Here is a 19000-nt window from a genome sequence, read left to right on the forward strand (position 1 = left end):
CCTTTTCACATCCCCTTTATGCCCAGGACTGGTCTAGTCCGACTGTAGCGCAGGCAAAGGAAGCGAAGTAGAACGCTGACTTAAAAATGTATACCTATTTATGGCTGTATCGACTTATTTTTTTCACACTCTTATCATCGAGAAAGGTGATAGGCTATAGTGTGGCATGATGAGGATTGAGCAATAGTGGCATGATAAACTATACTTACTTATGGCTTTTAAGGAACCCGCAGGTTCATTGTCGCCCTCACATAAGCCCGCCATCGGTACCTATCCTGTGCAAGATTACTCCAGTTTTATTGTGTGGATTCGTAACAAGCTGTTTTTTACGGTGATTGGTTGTTAGCCCTTCGCCCAACCCCAAGCTGGAAGACCACCCCTTACCGGCTGTCCACGACTGCTTATTCAATATTCACAGCTACCCTCCATATCTGGAGGCAGTCTCCTCTATCCGCAACCTGAGGAAGCGTCATGCAGTGGTGTTAGGGACCCACAATACATGGTAAACTCTGTAGTGCTCGGGAAAAGTGACACAAGTCAGTTTCCACATACCTTTTTTGATAATTTATTGACAACTTACGGAACATCTGTTCACTTGGAAAAAAAAAATACATAGGTATTCCTCCCATTACAATAATTCATACAGAAAAAAATCAAATCGGCATAAACCAGTATAAATTGTCAATAAATTATCAAAAAAGGTTTGTGAAAACTGACTTATGTCACTTTTTCCCAAGCACTGCAGAACTATAGTTGGAGAAAATCGCCTGATAGCCGCTATGTAGATCGTAATTTCGCAGTCCTCAATGGCTAGTTGACGGAGCTAATATTGGACATGTCACATTAGGGAGAAATTCGACGATATAATACCGAATTACGTACACAAAAACACAATTCCAAAAATAAGCAAGACATTAAAAACAATGCCAAATAACTTCATAGTAAATATGTGGGTTCCCTATTAACTGGCAGGAGCAGTGTACCCATCACTTACCAATGGCCTCGAAACCCCAAGCTGAGATACCGCCGTGAACTGGTTTACGTATTGAGTAGGAAGAAAAACCTTAGTACGTATTATATTGGTGACATATTTTAAACCTCCCGCTTTCTGTCCTGGCAAACTTACAGGAAGATGTGAACTTATTTTACATTTTTTCAACATTTTTAACTTTGAGAAACAAATTATTAATAAAGACCTTCCGAAAATAAGTTATGTTTGCAGAAATTATATTCTTACGATGAGAAGGGAGTTGAAAAAAGCAATAAGAAAATTGATTCTGGCATTATGGCTTGAAGAAGTGTAATCTATGATAATGATAAACATTGTAAGTATGCACGTAAAATGGACAATATTTCACAAAAATAAGTAATTAATAATAATTTCAATATAATAATAGGATGAACAACTATGAATCTTGACCACTGTGATACCACAGTATCCATTGGCAGGAAAGCATTAGTACTACAAGCAGACAAGCTGTAAAGCACTGATGACAGAAACTGAATTGTTCACACTTTTGAAACTAGTTAAGTCAGGAAAAAACTTACACTTTCAAGCCAGGTAATCTACAAAGGCTGGAGAACTTCGCATCCCAAATCATTAGTTTACAATCCATTAGACCTATCAAATCTTATAACTCAAGCCATTAGCTTTATAGTTGCGATGAGTAGGCCTAATGTTAATTCTTTATTTAGCGTCTTTACCCAACTTCAAATTATTTCCATTTTGTACAAGACGTTGTGTCAGCTGTCTGTGTATGGAAATGGAAGGAGAAATCTAAGTACTCGCAAAAATGTATAGTATGCCATAATCTCTTTGTTCACTGCAAATAGCACAGAACCTGCGGTAATCGAACCATTCATTATCCCCTTCGATATCCGTAAGCTGAGGTGTCAACGTCACATATTAACATATTTTCATGTTAAGTAAACAACTGATTCAGAATAATCGATTCATATCTTTTTTTTTTTCTTAATGAAGGCATAAGACGGCATTTCGTACCCAAGATCTTGTGAGTTCAGGTGAAACAGAATAATCGATTCATATCTTTTTTTTTTTTCTTAATGAAGGCATAAAAAGTAATTTCGTACCCAAGATCTTGTGAGTTCAGGTGAAATTTGTGATAAACAAGACGGAAGTCTGGACATATTTAGGGATGTCATAATTCACTATTTTTTTTCAACCGTGGTGGTGGTGGTGGTGGTGGTAGTAGTGAGGGGGAACAGGAGGAGGAGAAATTAAAGGTTAAGCTAAGCCGCAAGAAAAGGAGAAAAAGTTATAGGGATGAAAAGGTATACTTCAAATCGAAAATCTACTCATATGAATACGTATTAAAATAGAATTGTTGTTGTTGTTGTTTAGTCAACTGTCCAAGACAGGTTTGAACCTCATAAGAGATACAGATAAGGAATCACTCACGAGGAAAACTAGGCCAGGAGATAATGGCCAGTTCCTTTCTCCCTCCAATGCATACGCCTCCGATTATTACCTACATACTACAATAATCAGATTTCAGATGTATACAAACAAAATTGTTCTTCCTCTGAAATATATCGTCAAGTGAGAAGTACTGCCTGATAATAGATGTACTATTATAAGCCAGAATCTCAAACAGAGGAAAAAAATTCACAACAAATATGTCGATAACATTTCGCAAGTGATATTTTCTTATTTTAGAACAGTATACTCTTCTTTTATAACAGTATACTTTAATTTTTACAGGCAAATAACTGAAGTGATGGATTCTCACTTTAACTATTGTTTAGGTTACTTAATACGATAATACGTGCATTGAATTATAATGGCATTTGATTATATATGTATATTGAGCATTCCACGTTGAGAAAAAAAATATATTGAACATATAGGGCTATTCCATCAAATGACCATTTACCACAGAAACGCATACATATCACTTATCTTCTACAATGTATACTAGCCAAGGCCCATAAAACAAACGCTTTTTTCTTAACGTTGGATCTTCTATAGTTAAATTTAATATTTATACACACACACTTTAACATCTCTGGTCATAACGCATGTTAGGATCTGTGGGTATACCAGAAGGCCGTTGTTACTATTGAGTTCCTGTTTTATGTTGTAGATGGCATGTGTTCATGTAACTGAATTTTATATTTTGATTAATGTTTATGACACTGGTGATTGAGGCGGTGATGAATCATGGTATGTAAATTTCCAACCCGACATTTACCTTAGTGACTGAGGGAAATCATGAAAAACTCCAGCCAGATCGGCCGGCCAAGGTATTTGATCTCCCGAATACGAGTAATATTGTGCCCATTTAATTACAAATAAATTAATATACAATTCTTTTTTTACAAATTCTTAAATTGGAAGCCAAGGTTGTGATAGTCTAAGAAAGTAGAGCTATAAAGAGTTTCGGTGATGGTAAATGCTTTAAAATATCACATTTTTAAATGTTCATTCATTCATTTAGTGTTCTGGGCAGGTATTTCACTGCAAACCCAGCTTTCTCAAATCTTTCCTATTTTCAGCCTTCCTCTTTGTCTCCTCATATGATCCATATATCTTAATGTCGTCTATCATCTGATATATTCTTCTGCCCCGAACTCTTTTCCCGTTTACCATTCCTTCCAGTGCTTCCTTCAGTAGGCAGTTTCTTTTCCGCCAGTGACCCAACCAATTCCTTTTCTTCTTCCTGATCAGTTTCAGCATCATTTTTTCTTCACCCACTCTTTCCAGCACAGCTTCATTTCTTATTGTCTGTCCACTTCACACGTTCCATTCTTCAAATCCACATTTCAAATGCTTCTCTTCACTTCGTCATAATGTCCACGATTCTGCCCCATACAATGCCACACTCCATACAAAGCACTTCACTAGTCTCTTCCTTTGTTATTTTTCAGAGGTCCGCAGAAGATGCTCCTTTTTCTATTAACAGCTTCCTTTGCCATAAGCTCACAGCACAATGTATCTCTTTCAAACGCTATCTCTATTTTATGTGTATGCTTTTTTGACAAGTAAATTACTACACTTAGGTAGTTCTTCGTAGTATATTTAGCACACCTACTTATCCATATTATTTTTTATAGTCGTTCGAATTTAAATTTCCGTAAGACACACAGGCCTCTTGCTACTTCAGCAAATAAAAATATCAAATTGTGAATATAGTCTAATCATTATATATATTTTAATTATGGAACATTTCTCAAATTCAGGAAGACATTGCATAACTTATGCCGGAGGTGATCTTGACGCTTCTTTGGAATCCAAAGAAGTTTGTTCGAATCTCGCCTAACGAAGTTGAAATATTTCGAAAACAGCTATAGTGATACACCGTAATGTGTACTTATGCCGTATTAACACATTTTTTGTCCACGATAAAACACTAATTTTACCACTTTTAAACTGTATTTTTGGATCAGGGAAAATACTTGTATTTTACAAAAACACTCGTCTTTTACTAATTCGATTATATGACTACCTTAGCCCTCGAAAAATCGTGACAAAGAAATAAGTAATCATCGACACTCAGAACAAAATTATATATACACAGAGTGAAAAGTAATTTAAACCGACAAACTCCAGGAGGTTGTATGGTACACCAAAACAAACACTTTTGTCTAATGTCATATTGTGCTGTGAGGCACTACTTCGCGAGGACACCACAGCTTAATGTAACACAAACCACTGCCATGCTTTATTGCTTTAGTCTCTTATAAAATTTCTATAGACAAAAATCACTGCAAAAGATGTTAAAAAATACCTCCATTGACCTGTATACAAAGGTTAAATCAGCGGGATATGGACTGTCTAACGCGGTAAAAGACTTCAGGATTATCGTTTTTTCCCTGCTGCAGCAAATATTCGGGCGACCAGGTCATCTTCTGATTCAACTGGGGTTACGTAAACAAGATTACACATCTGTTCCCACACAAAAAAAAACCAGAGGGTTCAAATCAGGAGATTGGGGAGGCCAAGGTAAAGGGCCGCCTCTGCCAATCCACTTCCCTGGAAATTATTCAAGTAGTCACGCACACAATGTTAATTTGTAAGGTAGTCATGAACTGAAGAACGCATACGTCCTCTGCCGGTTTAATAAAGCCTCTGAAGAAAATATAGGCCCTATTAGAGAAAACCGTTTGTTGGGGTGTCCCATACAAGCTTACGAAGTTTGTCGGTTTAATTATTTTTCATCCTGTACATGCCTACGAATCGGAAAATATATGCATTTAATGACAAATAAGTCACATTAAGAAGCTTTCTGGTGAAACTTTGGAGAAAGGGAGAAAAAAGGTCTGTGGTTCCAAGGCAAAGGGTGATGTCAATTTTTGGCGAAAATGAGATTCTAGATTCTGACTCTAGACCTTAAGATAAGTCGCTATCTATCTACCAAATTCAAATAGCATATATGCAAAGTATACCAAAAGCCTAAACAAACCAAATCTAACCTCACACTTACGTTTTCATGGAGTATTCAGATCGATCTGAATACACTTACCATATTGAAATCTTCATGAAAACTTGGATTCAATTCGATCTGAGTTTGAAGGTCGATACACCTAAAAAGTGGGATCGGATCGTATTGTTCGAATTGAGTTCCATGAAAACGGGTATTATATTCAATACCATCTCAATATGCTAAGAGCGTGATCGATCGTCATTTGTTTGGTGTGTCAGCTGTTTTTACCAATAGCGAGAGCAATATGTATGTTGAAAAAGAGTCTTGTAAAACATAATATTTCGTATGTATCAAATATGAATAAGGTCTCGCCCACCTCATTGCATATTACATGACTAGTGTGAACTAGTCTGTTTGTTTTATTACCATTAAGTACGAGAAAAATTCGTACCGGCACCGGGAATCGAACCCAGGACCTCAGCTGTGCGCGCTGAGTGCTCTTAACCAACTTAGCCATGCCGGGACACAATCCACTAGAGGAGTTCGGCCGGCGTCGTGGATCGTGTCCCGACATGGCTCAGATGGTTAAGAGCACTCAGCGCGCACAGCTGAGAGGTCCTGGGTTCGATTCCCGGTGCCGGTACGAATTTTTCTCGTACTTAATGGTAATAAAATAATATTTCGTGTTTCCCTGAAAGTCAACAATATTACCATTATTCATTAACAGCCAGAATATTAAGTTTTCATGCGCCTCATTTGGAAAACGCAGCATTATTTACAGCCTAACGCCTACAGAGTGACCACCACGCTAATATGTCGATGACATGTTAACCAACATAACTACTTTCGAAAATCAGCTTCCGTACTCAGATCGTTTTCAATACGAATCGAAAACTGCATGAAAATAGGGATCGTATTCAGATCGATCTGAATACTCCATGAAAACGTAGTAACTGTGACCTTCAATCTTACAAAAATCCGCTATCTACTAAAAACGTATATGCACAGCATATTACCAAAAGCCTGAAAAAATCAAACCTAACCTATGTCACTAATCCTCAACCTTACAAATACTCACTTATTCATTTTTCCTCATAACAGCACTGCTATAAGCATCACTAGTCATTAGTCACAACTATTTTTGCGACGTGAAATGTATCTTGAGTGCAATTGTGGAAATGTAGTGTATGAAACATGATAACACCACAGTCTACTATATACAGTCACGAAGCTTGAGTTTTGAGGGTGCTAGAAACAATAGACTGTGACGGTACTATTTTGCATTGCCTGTAATGAGGCGATATTAGCGATCCTAGTGGTGAGCAACTGTCTAATGTTTGCATATTTACTATGTATTGAGCTTCGCGACTGTATATACTAGACTGTGATAACACTATACTTAATTTGTGCCGCTTGTATATTTGTAAAGTTATGGCATCTCTCAGGTTCATTTCATCATGAATTAACGCAATGCGTATCAGACGTCAGTGCAGTATGCGGTGCGTAACACGATCTAAGTTTCAATAGCTTTTTATTCTTATTTATATTTGTTTATTATTATATATATATTTTTTTGTATATCAGTTGGCAGAGCAACTAGATACGGATTTGAAGATCCTGAATTCAATGGGTTCAACAGGATCAAATTGGATACCGGGTCTTTCCTGGAATAAAATGGGAGTGGTGCCGAAAACATAACTTCATTCTAGTGCCGTGATCAAGAAAGCATGGAGTCTATCTCCATGCCTCCCATACCGTCAAGATTTAAGATGTATTTTTGATGGTGAAAATAATATTTGTAAGTACTGTGTAAATTCAATAGATTCGTCAGAACTGCCTATGAAATGGAATGCAGATTTAAAATGATACACGCCCACGCAGTTTCTAAGTTTCACTCCATGTCAACATATCTTCATATACATTTCCTTTATTTCAGGCACCGAACCAGTTCATGAAATTGGAGCTGAGTAGTTTTACATATGTAGCAAATGTGGCTAAACTAACGATGAGGCAGTTCTTTTCGTACTCCGCTTACACACCTTGCATATATGAATCTGTGACAGATTAGGTTTGGTTAGTTTAGGCCTTTGTTATGCCTTGCATATACGATTAACTGCATCTCCACCCCCCCCCCACCAAAAAAACAACTCTCTTATAAATTCAAAGATTTTCACTTCCGAAATCACCGGAACTACCCTAGCGCTAGTTTCACAGCAAATGTTACTAATACGCAACTGTATACCACTGAAAAATGTATAATTTTATAACCTAATTATTCTCCTTAACTACGGCGGCAAATCCATAAGTTTTGCTAACTTAACGTTCCTTTCCTATGTGCAATTCTAAATTTCTTTGCGTGTTGCATTACATAGCCGCCGTTAAGTAAATTAATACAAAACCTTCACTCTTATTTAATATGATCAATTTCAGCTTCATTACAAACTCACCTTTTTCTGCTAACAGACACCATACAAACAACAGTGTTAGGGAGAGCGACAGGATCGAAAATCGCGCCATCTCACTTCCGGAAAGTAACTTTCAGGACACACAGAAACACAAGTATAGGATTTTGAAACTTTGACACTCGCAGACAAAGAATTGAACGTTTTCAATCCCAGGTCTTTCACTTCTACAAACACTCACAAGAAGGACACTGCGAAAGACAGCTGGTACGACACACGACCCAATCACCTCGACAGCGGAAGCCAAACTGGCGGGAGGGGTCACCATTAGCCGGCGTGAACTCTCGTAAGATTCGCCGGCCGGCGGGTCTGTACTGTGCGCATCCTGCTGGCGCAATATCTGTTACGTCACAGCTACTTTAATTCTCCCGACTGCAGTAGAAAAGTGGCATATGAAGCATATTATGTAGTCTTTGGTACAGTTAGCTGGTAGTTAACGGTTTCAAAGTTTCATGGTTAGGATTTGCATAATCACTTGAAGTGGAAAACACACATACTGTCGAATACTGTTGAATAATACTATATTGGCCGGTTTACACGGGGCAAGTGACCAAGAAACTTGTTTATTGTATTGTGAACTAGCAAGTAGCATCCACACTACAAGCAAATACAGTTTCAAGTTGCCCCTCCCCCCTGGGTTTAAGACAAAAAATATTAATAATTAATTGAGTATTAGTACTACTAAAAGTTGTGAGAACTGTACTTTTAATATTAATATATTCCACTTGCATAAACTCTTAAGAAATGAAAAAGGAGCTAGTTAATGGCTTTGATATTTTTGGAAATTAAGAGAAAAGCGAATGAGGAAAATAAGCAAGTTAAAATAACAGCAAACTAAATTTAAATCTCTGTTTATGAGTGTAAAATTTAGTTTACAATTCTTTTAACTTGTTTAAATAAATTTTAACATGTGTGTATGTGTGTAAAGTCAACCCCTTTAATACGACCAGTCTTTTCAAATGGCCAGAAATTTAATTTTGAATTGTAGCACCTTGGTTTGACAAACGTGAGAGTGCTACAGTATGTCAAAGAAGTGTTATCCGTTATGTTTGTGTATGAGCCGTGATTCGATTGTGTAGCGAGTATTTTAGGAATTGAAGGTATTTATATCTCTTGCACTTGGAAGCGAGTAAGAAATGTTGCAATTTTTTTCCAGTGTACACATATTACTTATATTTATTCACTTTCGGAGCTAGGTACGTGTTTTCCTTACATACAGTTTGATGGTAGCGTGCTTCTTTGTGTTCATTTGGCTTTGGTCGAAATTTCTATCCGTAGTACCGTTTGTCCTGCAAACCATTAACTATATCGATATGCAAATTCTTGTAATATGGCCTTGCAGTAGCCATTTTACAAGACTGAATGACCTATTACAAGACTAAGAAAGTTCTGTAAGGGCAAGTGATTTTGGTAAAGAAACGTATTAATTGTCATCTGCACATTCAAAAATAATGTCTTGATACCACAATGGAGTACGAAAAAGAAACAAAAGGCAGGAAAAATTTGGTTTTATGCTTTCAAGAATTGTCACCCAAACCTCTCTTGGTGAGAAAACCTGAGTCTTTTTCCTTGGTAATGTCTACAATTGGTGGATTAAACAATTTCCTGAAAGAATCATAACAATGTTGCAGTTCGGGATGCTGCTTTCCCAGACTTGAGGAAAGCCATATCCCATCAAAAATGCTGTCAATGAATTCTGTGCATGTGGGCTTGTTCCTTATAATTCTGGGGCAGTCATAGAATCTACGTACTCTCCATCTGAATACTTCTCCCAGGCGGAAAAAAAATTCTAAAGGGACGGAGATCCTTCTATTACGAAAGGGACACAACGTACTAGAACACTGCATTGCATTTGATACAACTAAACGTAAAAGGGGCAAAGGTAATACGTATGAACCACTCCAAATCGTTCCAGCCGAGCGACTCCGTCCAAAAGATGAAGATATTCTTCCAGTCACTAAAGAGGAGAAGGCTGATCTGATGGCCATGTGTGACTATTTGGACACTCAGTATAGATAAATCCACCAGAGTTTAAAAGTCTGAGGACACTGGTCTTTGTAATGTGACTGTTAGGATAGCAAATTTGAATTGTTTTAGCCTAATGTAATTTAGCCAAAACGAAAGTATTTGTAGCCTAATGTTATTTTATACAGGGACATCATTTTATTTTTACTTCAATTTTTATTGTACCTGAGTTTTTGAATGCACTTCACTCCCACCTCTTCTACTAATGAAGTTCCAACTGCCCTCCACACAGAACCAAGCAGCATATAGTAAACAGTACTGAGTTAGTAAGTATAGTATGTTTCAGAAATATGTTCGCGTTTTCCAGTGACGAAAGAGCTTTCAATATTGAATCATATTTTCGCACAGGTACTGTCGTCCGTTTGCTTACGGCGCATCCCGATTTCTCCCACCTGCTTCTGCTCGCCTCTCTGTAAAGGCTAGTGGCTGGGCTGTCTTAGCTTTTTCTGAAAACATTAATTTCTGTTAGGTATTGGACGTCTACGTAAAATTATACAACTGTTTAAAATAACTTAAATAAAAGGGCCTCGTTAAGTAATTAACTGTCATGTGATTTCCCCCCTTTCTACGAGCCTGCGACAAAACCACTTGGACGGAAGTAGATAGCATGTCTGAGTAATTTTATCTTTTCAGATCGGGCAGAAGTGAAGACTGAATTTACAGTACGTAAGGTACTCTTTTGTAGAGTAGGTACAGAATTATTTCAACATGAGTTACTAGTACGAAGGACGAAACTGGTAATTGGAATTAGTTTCAATAGTCTACAGTGCGATAATAACTTATGCACAAAAGAACTGAAGCCTATATCGAAATGAACGGCCACCATTTTCAAAACTGTGTTTAAATATCAATATTATGATTATTTTTCAATTTAACTTCATTCTCTATATTGTACGCTAATGTGCTGTAGACAGTATAATATATACTGCATAATGAATACGTTCGCGTGAATAACTCACTTCATGAATAAAAACACTCATTGTTAATACTGTACTGTATTTTGATTAAACAAAAACCTAATGAAAATTATCAAACTCAAAATTGCGATATTTTCTAGTTTATGTAAATGGAATGAACTACTTTTGTTCCCTCCTATACCTAGTAAAGTGATTTGTTTCTATTTTACGCCAGTATCATCGAACTCCAGTCGTGGAAGGGGATAGAAAACGGTGTTTCCTGTTCTCAACTGTTAATCCAAAGGTATAGCCAGGTTAATATTAAAAATGTTAGTAAAAATAAAATGATGTCCCTGTATTACTTAATACAGAATATTAATATCATGTAAGTAAACAGTGTCACAGTACTAATATTCTACTACACTTGAAACACTGAGTTTGGATATGCGACATTCTTATAATTTTGATTTGTAATGTAGGTACACAGTGATTGATAATGTGAGCTGTTGACTTGCTATATTACTAAAAACAGTAGTAATTAAACAATCTAAAATTATTTGTGCTGCATATTTGTGAATATATACAGACTTATATTATTTATACTGTCTCCTGTAAAGTAGCTCAAACGTATTATGCATCATTATTCTGGGGAAGTATTCAATTACTGGATGCGTTTGATTTCACGTATTGCAGCTCTGCCCTAGACAGGACAGGCTTCCACACCTCTGGAGTAACGGTTAGCGCGTCTGGCCGTGAAACCAGGTGGCCCGGGTTTGATTCCCGGTCCGGGTAAGTCACCTGGTTGAGGCTTTTTCCGGGGGTTTTCTCTCAACCCAATATGAGCAAATGCTGGGCACCTTTCGGTGTTGGACCCCGGACTCATTTCACTGGCATTATCACCTTCATCTCATTCAGACGTTAAATAACCTAAGATGTTGATAAAGCGTCGTAAAATAACCTACTTAAAAAAAACAGGACAGGCGTAAAGCAGTAGAGGTCGTGATAAAGATGTGTGGAGTAGCATGTAATTTAGTAGCTTAAGTGATGATTTCTTGTTGAGAAACGGATATAATTTAGTAAGTCTTGAGTAGGTCAATTTAATTTTGTTGTTAGCATGATGCTTCCACGTTAGATGGCGATCTAATTGCACTCCAAGATATTTTACAGCTTCATCCTTTGGTTTCGACGGTCGTTACTAGTCTGAAAAATAATAATTGCTGTTCTTCTTGGAGAATTAGAACTCCGAGTCTTATTATTTATAATTTCACACCAATATTTATTTTCATTATCTTTCTTCATTATTATTTTATTTAATGTTGTCCGCTAATAATTTTCCTTTATTAATAATTTTGCAGAATAATCCGAAATCTCAGAATTGGATACCTATTTGTTGGATTGTGGTTCATTTTTTGACAAAAAATAAATCTGCATTTTCATTTCATTCCAGTTCACAATGAGAAGATAGCCATTGTAAATCAACTGTCCGTTTTTTTTTTTTTTAGAAACAAATTTGGTTTAGAATTTTTATCACTCTTGTACTCTGATGTTAATGAAATAATAGTCTGAATAAAATTGGAGAAAGTTTCTAATTCTCTATCGTAGTGTATGTGTATATATTTATTCACACTGCAAATGGATAAATACCCGGTGGCAGTGGTAACTAATTACACTCAATAATGACAATTAATAATAAATACAATTCATAAAAAATACAATTAATAATAATACTAATAATAACAAATACTACTACTACTACTACTACTACTACTACTACTACTACTACTACTACTAATAATAATAATAATAATAATAATAATAATAATAATAATGAGCATCCCAAATTAAATGAAGCACGATTATTTAAAATAACATTTAAAATAAAGTGTATCTTAAACCTAAGTTCGAACTAAAACCCACGAGTATGATATGTTCATACATGCACAAGTACCTTTCAGTACTACGTTCATTTCGCTGTCAACTCACTCACTGCACTGGAACTGCGACGCATTTCACTGATACAATCCTGATTTCACTAACACTTCAGAAACATTTCGCTGTTCAAATACTTTGCGCTACCACTATAAACTATAAAACTTTACTGACACAAACACACTTCACTTACACAACACACTTTACACTTCACTGACACAACACACTTCTTCAATGATACAACACTTCAAATAACAAAACATCAACTACACCCTTTAAATAGTGTGTATAATATACTAACCGTCTATTAGTAAAGTCTTTAAGCCTATTTTTGAATACATTTTTGGTTATTGGTAGAGCCTTTAGTAAGTCTGCAGGTAAAGCATTCCAGTCCCTGATAGTACGATTGAGAGTGTAGTAATGTGTAGTGTTCTCCTAGTGCAAAGTAAAGGCAAGCAAAATCACAATAAATGTCTGCTCCAGCAATATTATTTTGTTGCAGAGATCCATCTGCGTAAATGTGTGTAACTATTCTGATCTTGGATAAAATGTAGCTCATCCTTAGTTTCTAATGCTAGTAATTTCATTATTTCTGTATTTGTGTTCGTTTTCTTTATATTTTCCAAACTTTGCAGATTATATTGTATGTTATAATACTGTATACCAGTGGACATCGCGATGTTAACCATTTTTATGGAATTTATGGAGTACTATAATTGAAGGATTCAGAGCTATAGTGGGCCAAGCGCCTTACATTAAAATCAGAGAAAACAAGTGTTAAAATTAAGTGAATACCATAATTCTATTAAACATGTAGCAAGTAATATAAAGTATGCACATTAATACTAAATGATATGCCAATCTTCAATAAACTATGGTATTCAATTAACTGTAACCCTTGTTTTCTCCGTTTTCAATAAATGGCGCTTGGCCCACTATGGCTCTGAACCCTTCAATTCTTTTATAAAAATTTTACAGTATTTCTGGAATAAATCCAGACACGTTACTTATTAAATTTCTGTTGTGTTAATTATAGCTTCATGTGGCTGACCTATTATTTTCTCAAAAAATTAAAGAGCCATTTTTAAATTTAATATAAAATAGAATCATTTCTCTAATTCCGTTTACTTGGTTATTTCAGGACGGTTATCAACTACTGGGGTTATTTGGCGTCGATGGAACTAGTGATATCAAGATGGTATTTAGCCTGATGAGGCCGAGAATTCGGCATAGATTACCTGACATTTGCCTTACGTCTAGGAAAGAAACGAACCAGATAAACAGCCCAAGCGAGAATCAAACGTCCAAGAGAAACTCCGGATCAATAGGCAAACGCTATACCGCTGTGGATAATTTTTCTAATAATTTGCATGGCTGTTATTGATGTTGCTTTTATAGCTGTAGTGATTTGTTATCTACTATGTGTGTGTTTGCTTTTTGTTAATTGAAATTAAAATTTCGTCAACAGTAACATTGTGTGTTCAATTGTTCGCGCCCACATCATATTAACAGAAAGTGCATGCAAATTAGGTTTCGAATAAGTAAGATGTAAAATTCAAACCATTTATGTATGTGGAAACTGGAAATTTTATTGTAAAGTGGGCAAAACTTGAACCCCCTTTCTCTTTATGATCAAGTTTACGACACTTTACTGTATGAAAAATAATTACTTAATTTCAGAGGAAATAGTGCGGAGGGAAGTACCTATATCAAGTGATATAGGTCTACCCTAGAAGATCTTCCGTAAAAAATCTTCTCCTCCCAAGCAAAAACTGAAATGACGTCCCTGCAATGAACCGAAAAAAAATGTAAGATAATAACAAAAAAAAAATGTATCAAGATTACTGCTTACGCAGCGTGCAGAAATTCTTGAAGAGGAAACTGAGAGGGAAAAGAATTTATGGGTTGCAAGAAGAAGTACACATGGTTGCTCAGCATTGCATGCAGACGTTCCGGCTGAATACAGGGCTTGTTTAAGAATGTCTCCTGAATATTTTAATACTTCAAACGATTTAATAGCCAATGAGATTAGATACACTAATGAAAGACGCCATAATCTCGAGAATTAAACTGAAAATTGCATTGTCGTATTTAGCAACTGGAAACGGTAAGTTGCAGAAGCCGCCAACAATTTTTCTGGGTTTCAAAATCTTAGTAAAACCATCATACTTAGGCAGGGCTGATCATATTAGGAAGTTTAAATGTAGAAAACAAAGAACGGACGTGGCAAAATTTTCCTTTGTTAACCGCACAATAGTAGACTGGAACAGCTTACCTGCGGCAATCTTTCAGGGTGGTCCTCTCAAAATCAATACGTTTAAGGAAGGGTTGAGAAGATTAGACTGAAAATGTAATTGTAGGTGCAGTGTAATTAATTAAGTTGATATATAATTAATTAAGATGATATGTAATTTAGTTGATATGTAAATAAATTAAGGTAATATGTAATTAATTAAGATGATATGTTGGTATGTAATTAATTAAGGTGATATATAGTTGCTTAAATTGGTAATAGTTGGGTGAAATAGAAGTACTTATAAGTTAGGTTTACTTTTGCTTCTTGTAAGCGTTATTATAGCATAGTTTTTAATATAGTCCTAGGTTTATTGCATCTAATTATTTATAGTTAGAAGTAAATATACATTTATTCTATTTTTTATTGCTGTAATTATTGTATTATTGTAATGGTATTATTGGATATTATATATCACTGCCACCGGGTGTATACCCAATTGTAGTGTTAATAAATTTATACATACATACATACATACATACATACATACATACATACATACATACATACATACATACATACATACATACATACATACATACATACATACATACGTACGTAACAAAGCGTTCATGGAAAATTTCGCTACTATACATAAGATAGGCAAATAGGCCTACTGTGTTCTTGCGCACTTGTAAATCATCTCGCGCCTGCGGCCGCGATCCACACTGCGTGTAGCCTATGTCGCGGACTACACTCTAACTTTGTATTTCCTTTTCACTGATAAGTCCAGGTTCTAAATGCTTCCGTCAAGACTATTTATAAGTTTGAATGGTCAGCATTAGTGTCACTTTCTACTACGGGTGAGTCACAAGACTGATTATTATGCAGTGCAACAAGAAATGTAGTCAGCAGAGAAAATAGTCCGTATGGGAAATGTATGAGAGCATCACAACGCCTTCAATGGAATAAACAGTTAAACTTCCAATTAAGTTCGTGTGTTTATAATTTCTAATCAAAATGGCTCGTGCGTGCCTTCATTGTAGATGTACGTAGAAGGGTAACGTTAATGCTAACCCTGCACCCAAGCACCGTAATGTGCAACTCGCACATGAGATTTGTCTCGTTACCCATTTTCCTACCTCCACACTCTCTAGCTTACATTAACGTGGTTTGTAATTTACAGAAAATGATATTGTGGAATATTTCCCCAAGAGAATAATATAACGAATTTATGTTTTGAGATGATGTCTACACAGGAGTCAAATTGGCATAATTACGATTTTTCCCGTAATCAATTAGCGCCTTTCAGTTGGTAATTAGCAGGGGTTTTCGTTAGGAAAGTTATCGGTTAGTATATCCGGAGTTTGAGCTTCAAACTATGACCCTAAAATGCTTACGTCAGGACGCTACAAAAGGTAAAACCTAGTTCGGTACCGTCGCGCGGGGTGACTTTGTGCCATGAGGGTGACTTTGTGCCATTCGCGAAAAACATATGGAAGTATTCTTTAAGACCGCGACAAGGTTTTAAAGTCTACTTCCTTACGTTTTTTTTATGAAATGCGCGAATGGCACAAAGTCACCCCGCGCGACGGTACATAATAATAATGAAGGATGACAATTGTAAGTGGGATTGCTAATAGAGTAGAGCATCGATTATCCGAAACAATTGGGGACGGTGGGTGTTCGGATAATTGATTTTTCGGATAACTGATCATTTACGAAAACAATTGTACGAGTGTCATAGGAGCAGTATGAAACAAAGAAACACTGATATTAAACACAAAACTGTACATACAGTATACTGGGTGTTCAGTTCAAAGTGTGTCATGGCTCGCTGTATGCCGTCATGTGGCTAGTCGATGAGCCTAGAGAATTCAATCTTCCTACACTACAGCTTAGGTGTATTACTTATGTACAAGAGAAGTTGCATAGTAAGTACGGCGTTCATTCAGAAAAGTACTTACCGATACGTACGGTAACGCCGGTAGTGGCAGGAATGTGAACTGTTTCGAAACATGTACTGAGGTGAGTTTTTTCTTACTGTCGGGATATGTGGAGAGGGTTAAGACGATTACTTACGTATTTGTTGACATTAACTTCGACGGTCAACATGGACACGGAGCATCTGATTTGTATTGTGGAATGTTCCCGTACGCAACCGATGTAGCCTACGACGTGCCCGCGCAAAACACAGTTCGAAAGAGGTTATGGTAGCACACAGACCGTACAGACCGCCATCTGTTGCTACGACGTTCAAGTTATACCGTACACATTCTCAAGTTCAGATTGAACGCCTTGATTAATAGGCAACTTCTCTGACACAAAAGCTGAAACTCGCTTCAAATCGCTGACTCATCAACAGTGACGTCATGACACACTTTGAAATGAACACCCAGTATAATTTGTAATACACGTCTTACAAATAACAAATAAAACTGACTAGCCTAGTTTGATAAGTTCAAAAAGGCCATTAAAGTAGGCGTAGAGTTTAGGAAAAGAAGTCCAAACTCTCTCTCTCTCTCTCTCTCTCTCTCTCTCTCTTCTTCAGAGCTGAGAGTCTTTTTTTTTCCGCTAAATCTCGCAAACAGCGCTAGCGAAACTTCTACATGGCGCGCGCGCAAATTCAAATTTGCCGACTGGAACGCTTTCGGTTAACCGATGTTTCGGTTGATCGGTATTCAGATAATCGATGCTCTATTGTAAATTGAAATCGTCTGTTCAGCTAACTTTCAACCACATAAACGCACTAACACTGCGAAAGTAGCGCTCTACAAAATATTAGTGCTACATATAACAGGAAATATAATCAGATCGATGATAATACTCAACTAGTACATATAATATATGAAGAGTCCACTGCAAAAAGGGGTAATGTCGTAAATTTGTCAAAAATGAGATGAAGGTTCAGTACTATAGCTACATCAAAGGGAGTAGAATATAATACACTTTGTTGAACTGCAAGAAAGATGATAGTTCCAGATCTACATCGTGTTGACGAATTGGTATACCACACAAAGAGTGGGAATGTCAACGTTTAAATTGCATTTACTGCAAAATGCAATACATTCGACAATTCCTCTTTTTGCTGTACACTCTTCATATATTATAGAATATAATAGTAAACATTATTAGATATTAACTGTAGTCTATATATTGCACCGGGTAGAAGTCGGGATGGTACCCGCTGTAGGCGCTGTCTCAGCGAGATTGAAACTCTTCCCCATATCCTTGGCTTCTGCCCCTATAGTGAGACCCTTCGCAACATCCGTCACCATGCTGTCCGTTCTATGCTGGCCGAGGCACTGAAGGAAATAGGGTTTACGGTCCATCAAGAGGTGCAGGGACTAGCTACACAAGGAAGTGTTCGGCGAATTGATATCATTGCCATTGAGAACAACTCGGCATACATTCTTGATCCCACCATCAGATTTGAGACACATGCAGATCAACCGCATGAGGTGGACAGTGAAAAGAAACGGATCTATGAACAAACAATCCCGTTCTATAAACATAAATATAGCCTGTCCCACATTGATGTGATAGGTTTGATGGTGGGAGCACGAGATACCATACCCTCCTTCTTTGCCAACAAATGTAAAAACCTGGGCCTAACACACAGCATTGTGAAGGAAATAGCCATTAGTGCCCTCAAAGGATCGGTTCAGATATTGAGAAATCATTTGTATGGGAGTGATAATCGAAATTTCAAGTTATCTTAACCGATGGCTGTTGATTGGTTTAGATATCAATGCCAATTAATCCGTACTATTATTTTTCTCGCGGTATATGGCATTCAAATCATTCTAACCTATCTGATGATATTTCTCCCCCCCCCCCTTTCTTAACTGTAAATGAGCACAAACGCTACTTAGGTGTAAATTTTTCTGACATTTTGCATATTCGATTCCCTAACCGTTTCAAATCATTTTACCTTTTAGGTGTGTTTCCAAATTATGTGTAATACGCTTTGTCAAATCTGGCAACCTTTTCATAAGGGAAGCTAAATTTATTATTATTATTATTATTATTATTATTATTATTATTATTATTATTATTATTATTATTATT

General features: G+C 36.5%; 1 protein-coding gene and 1 long non-coding RNA gene across 3 annotated transcripts in view; one reads left to right on the forward strand and one right to left on the reverse strand.

Moving 5' to 3' along the window:
• Window positions 1–8125, reverse strand: part of LOC138700194 (neurotrimin-like) — a 712090-nt gene extending 703965 nt beyond the window's left edge. For both annotated transcript variants that reach the window (XM_069826628.1, XM_069826627.1), the window contains exon 1: window positions 7832–8125. In XM_069826628.1, coding sequence (XP_069682729.1) covers window positions 7832–7901 — 70 coding nt within the window. In that variant the 5' untranslated portion in view covers window positions 7902–8125. The remainder of the gene's footprint in view (window positions 1–7831) is intronic.
• Window positions 1–15404, forward strand: part of LOC138700195 (uncharacterized) — an 86604-nt gene extending 71200 nt beyond the window's left edge. The window contains exon 3 of the long non-coding RNA XR_011332297.1: window positions 13838–15404. This is a non-coding gene — a long non-coding RNA (uncharacterized lncRNA). The remainder of the gene's footprint in view (window positions 1–13837) is intronic.
• Window positions 15405–19000: the final 3596 nt, after the last annotated feature.

The sequence above is a fragment of the Periplaneta americana genome, chromosome 5 (assembly GCF_040183065.1).
Source record: "Periplaneta americana isolate PAMFEO1 chromosome 5, P.americana_PAMFEO1_priV1, whole genome shotgun sequence".
In the NCBI taxonomy this organism is placed as follows: domain Eukaryota; kingdom Metazoa; phylum Arthropoda; class Insecta; order Blattodea; family Blattidae; genus Periplaneta; species Periplaneta americana.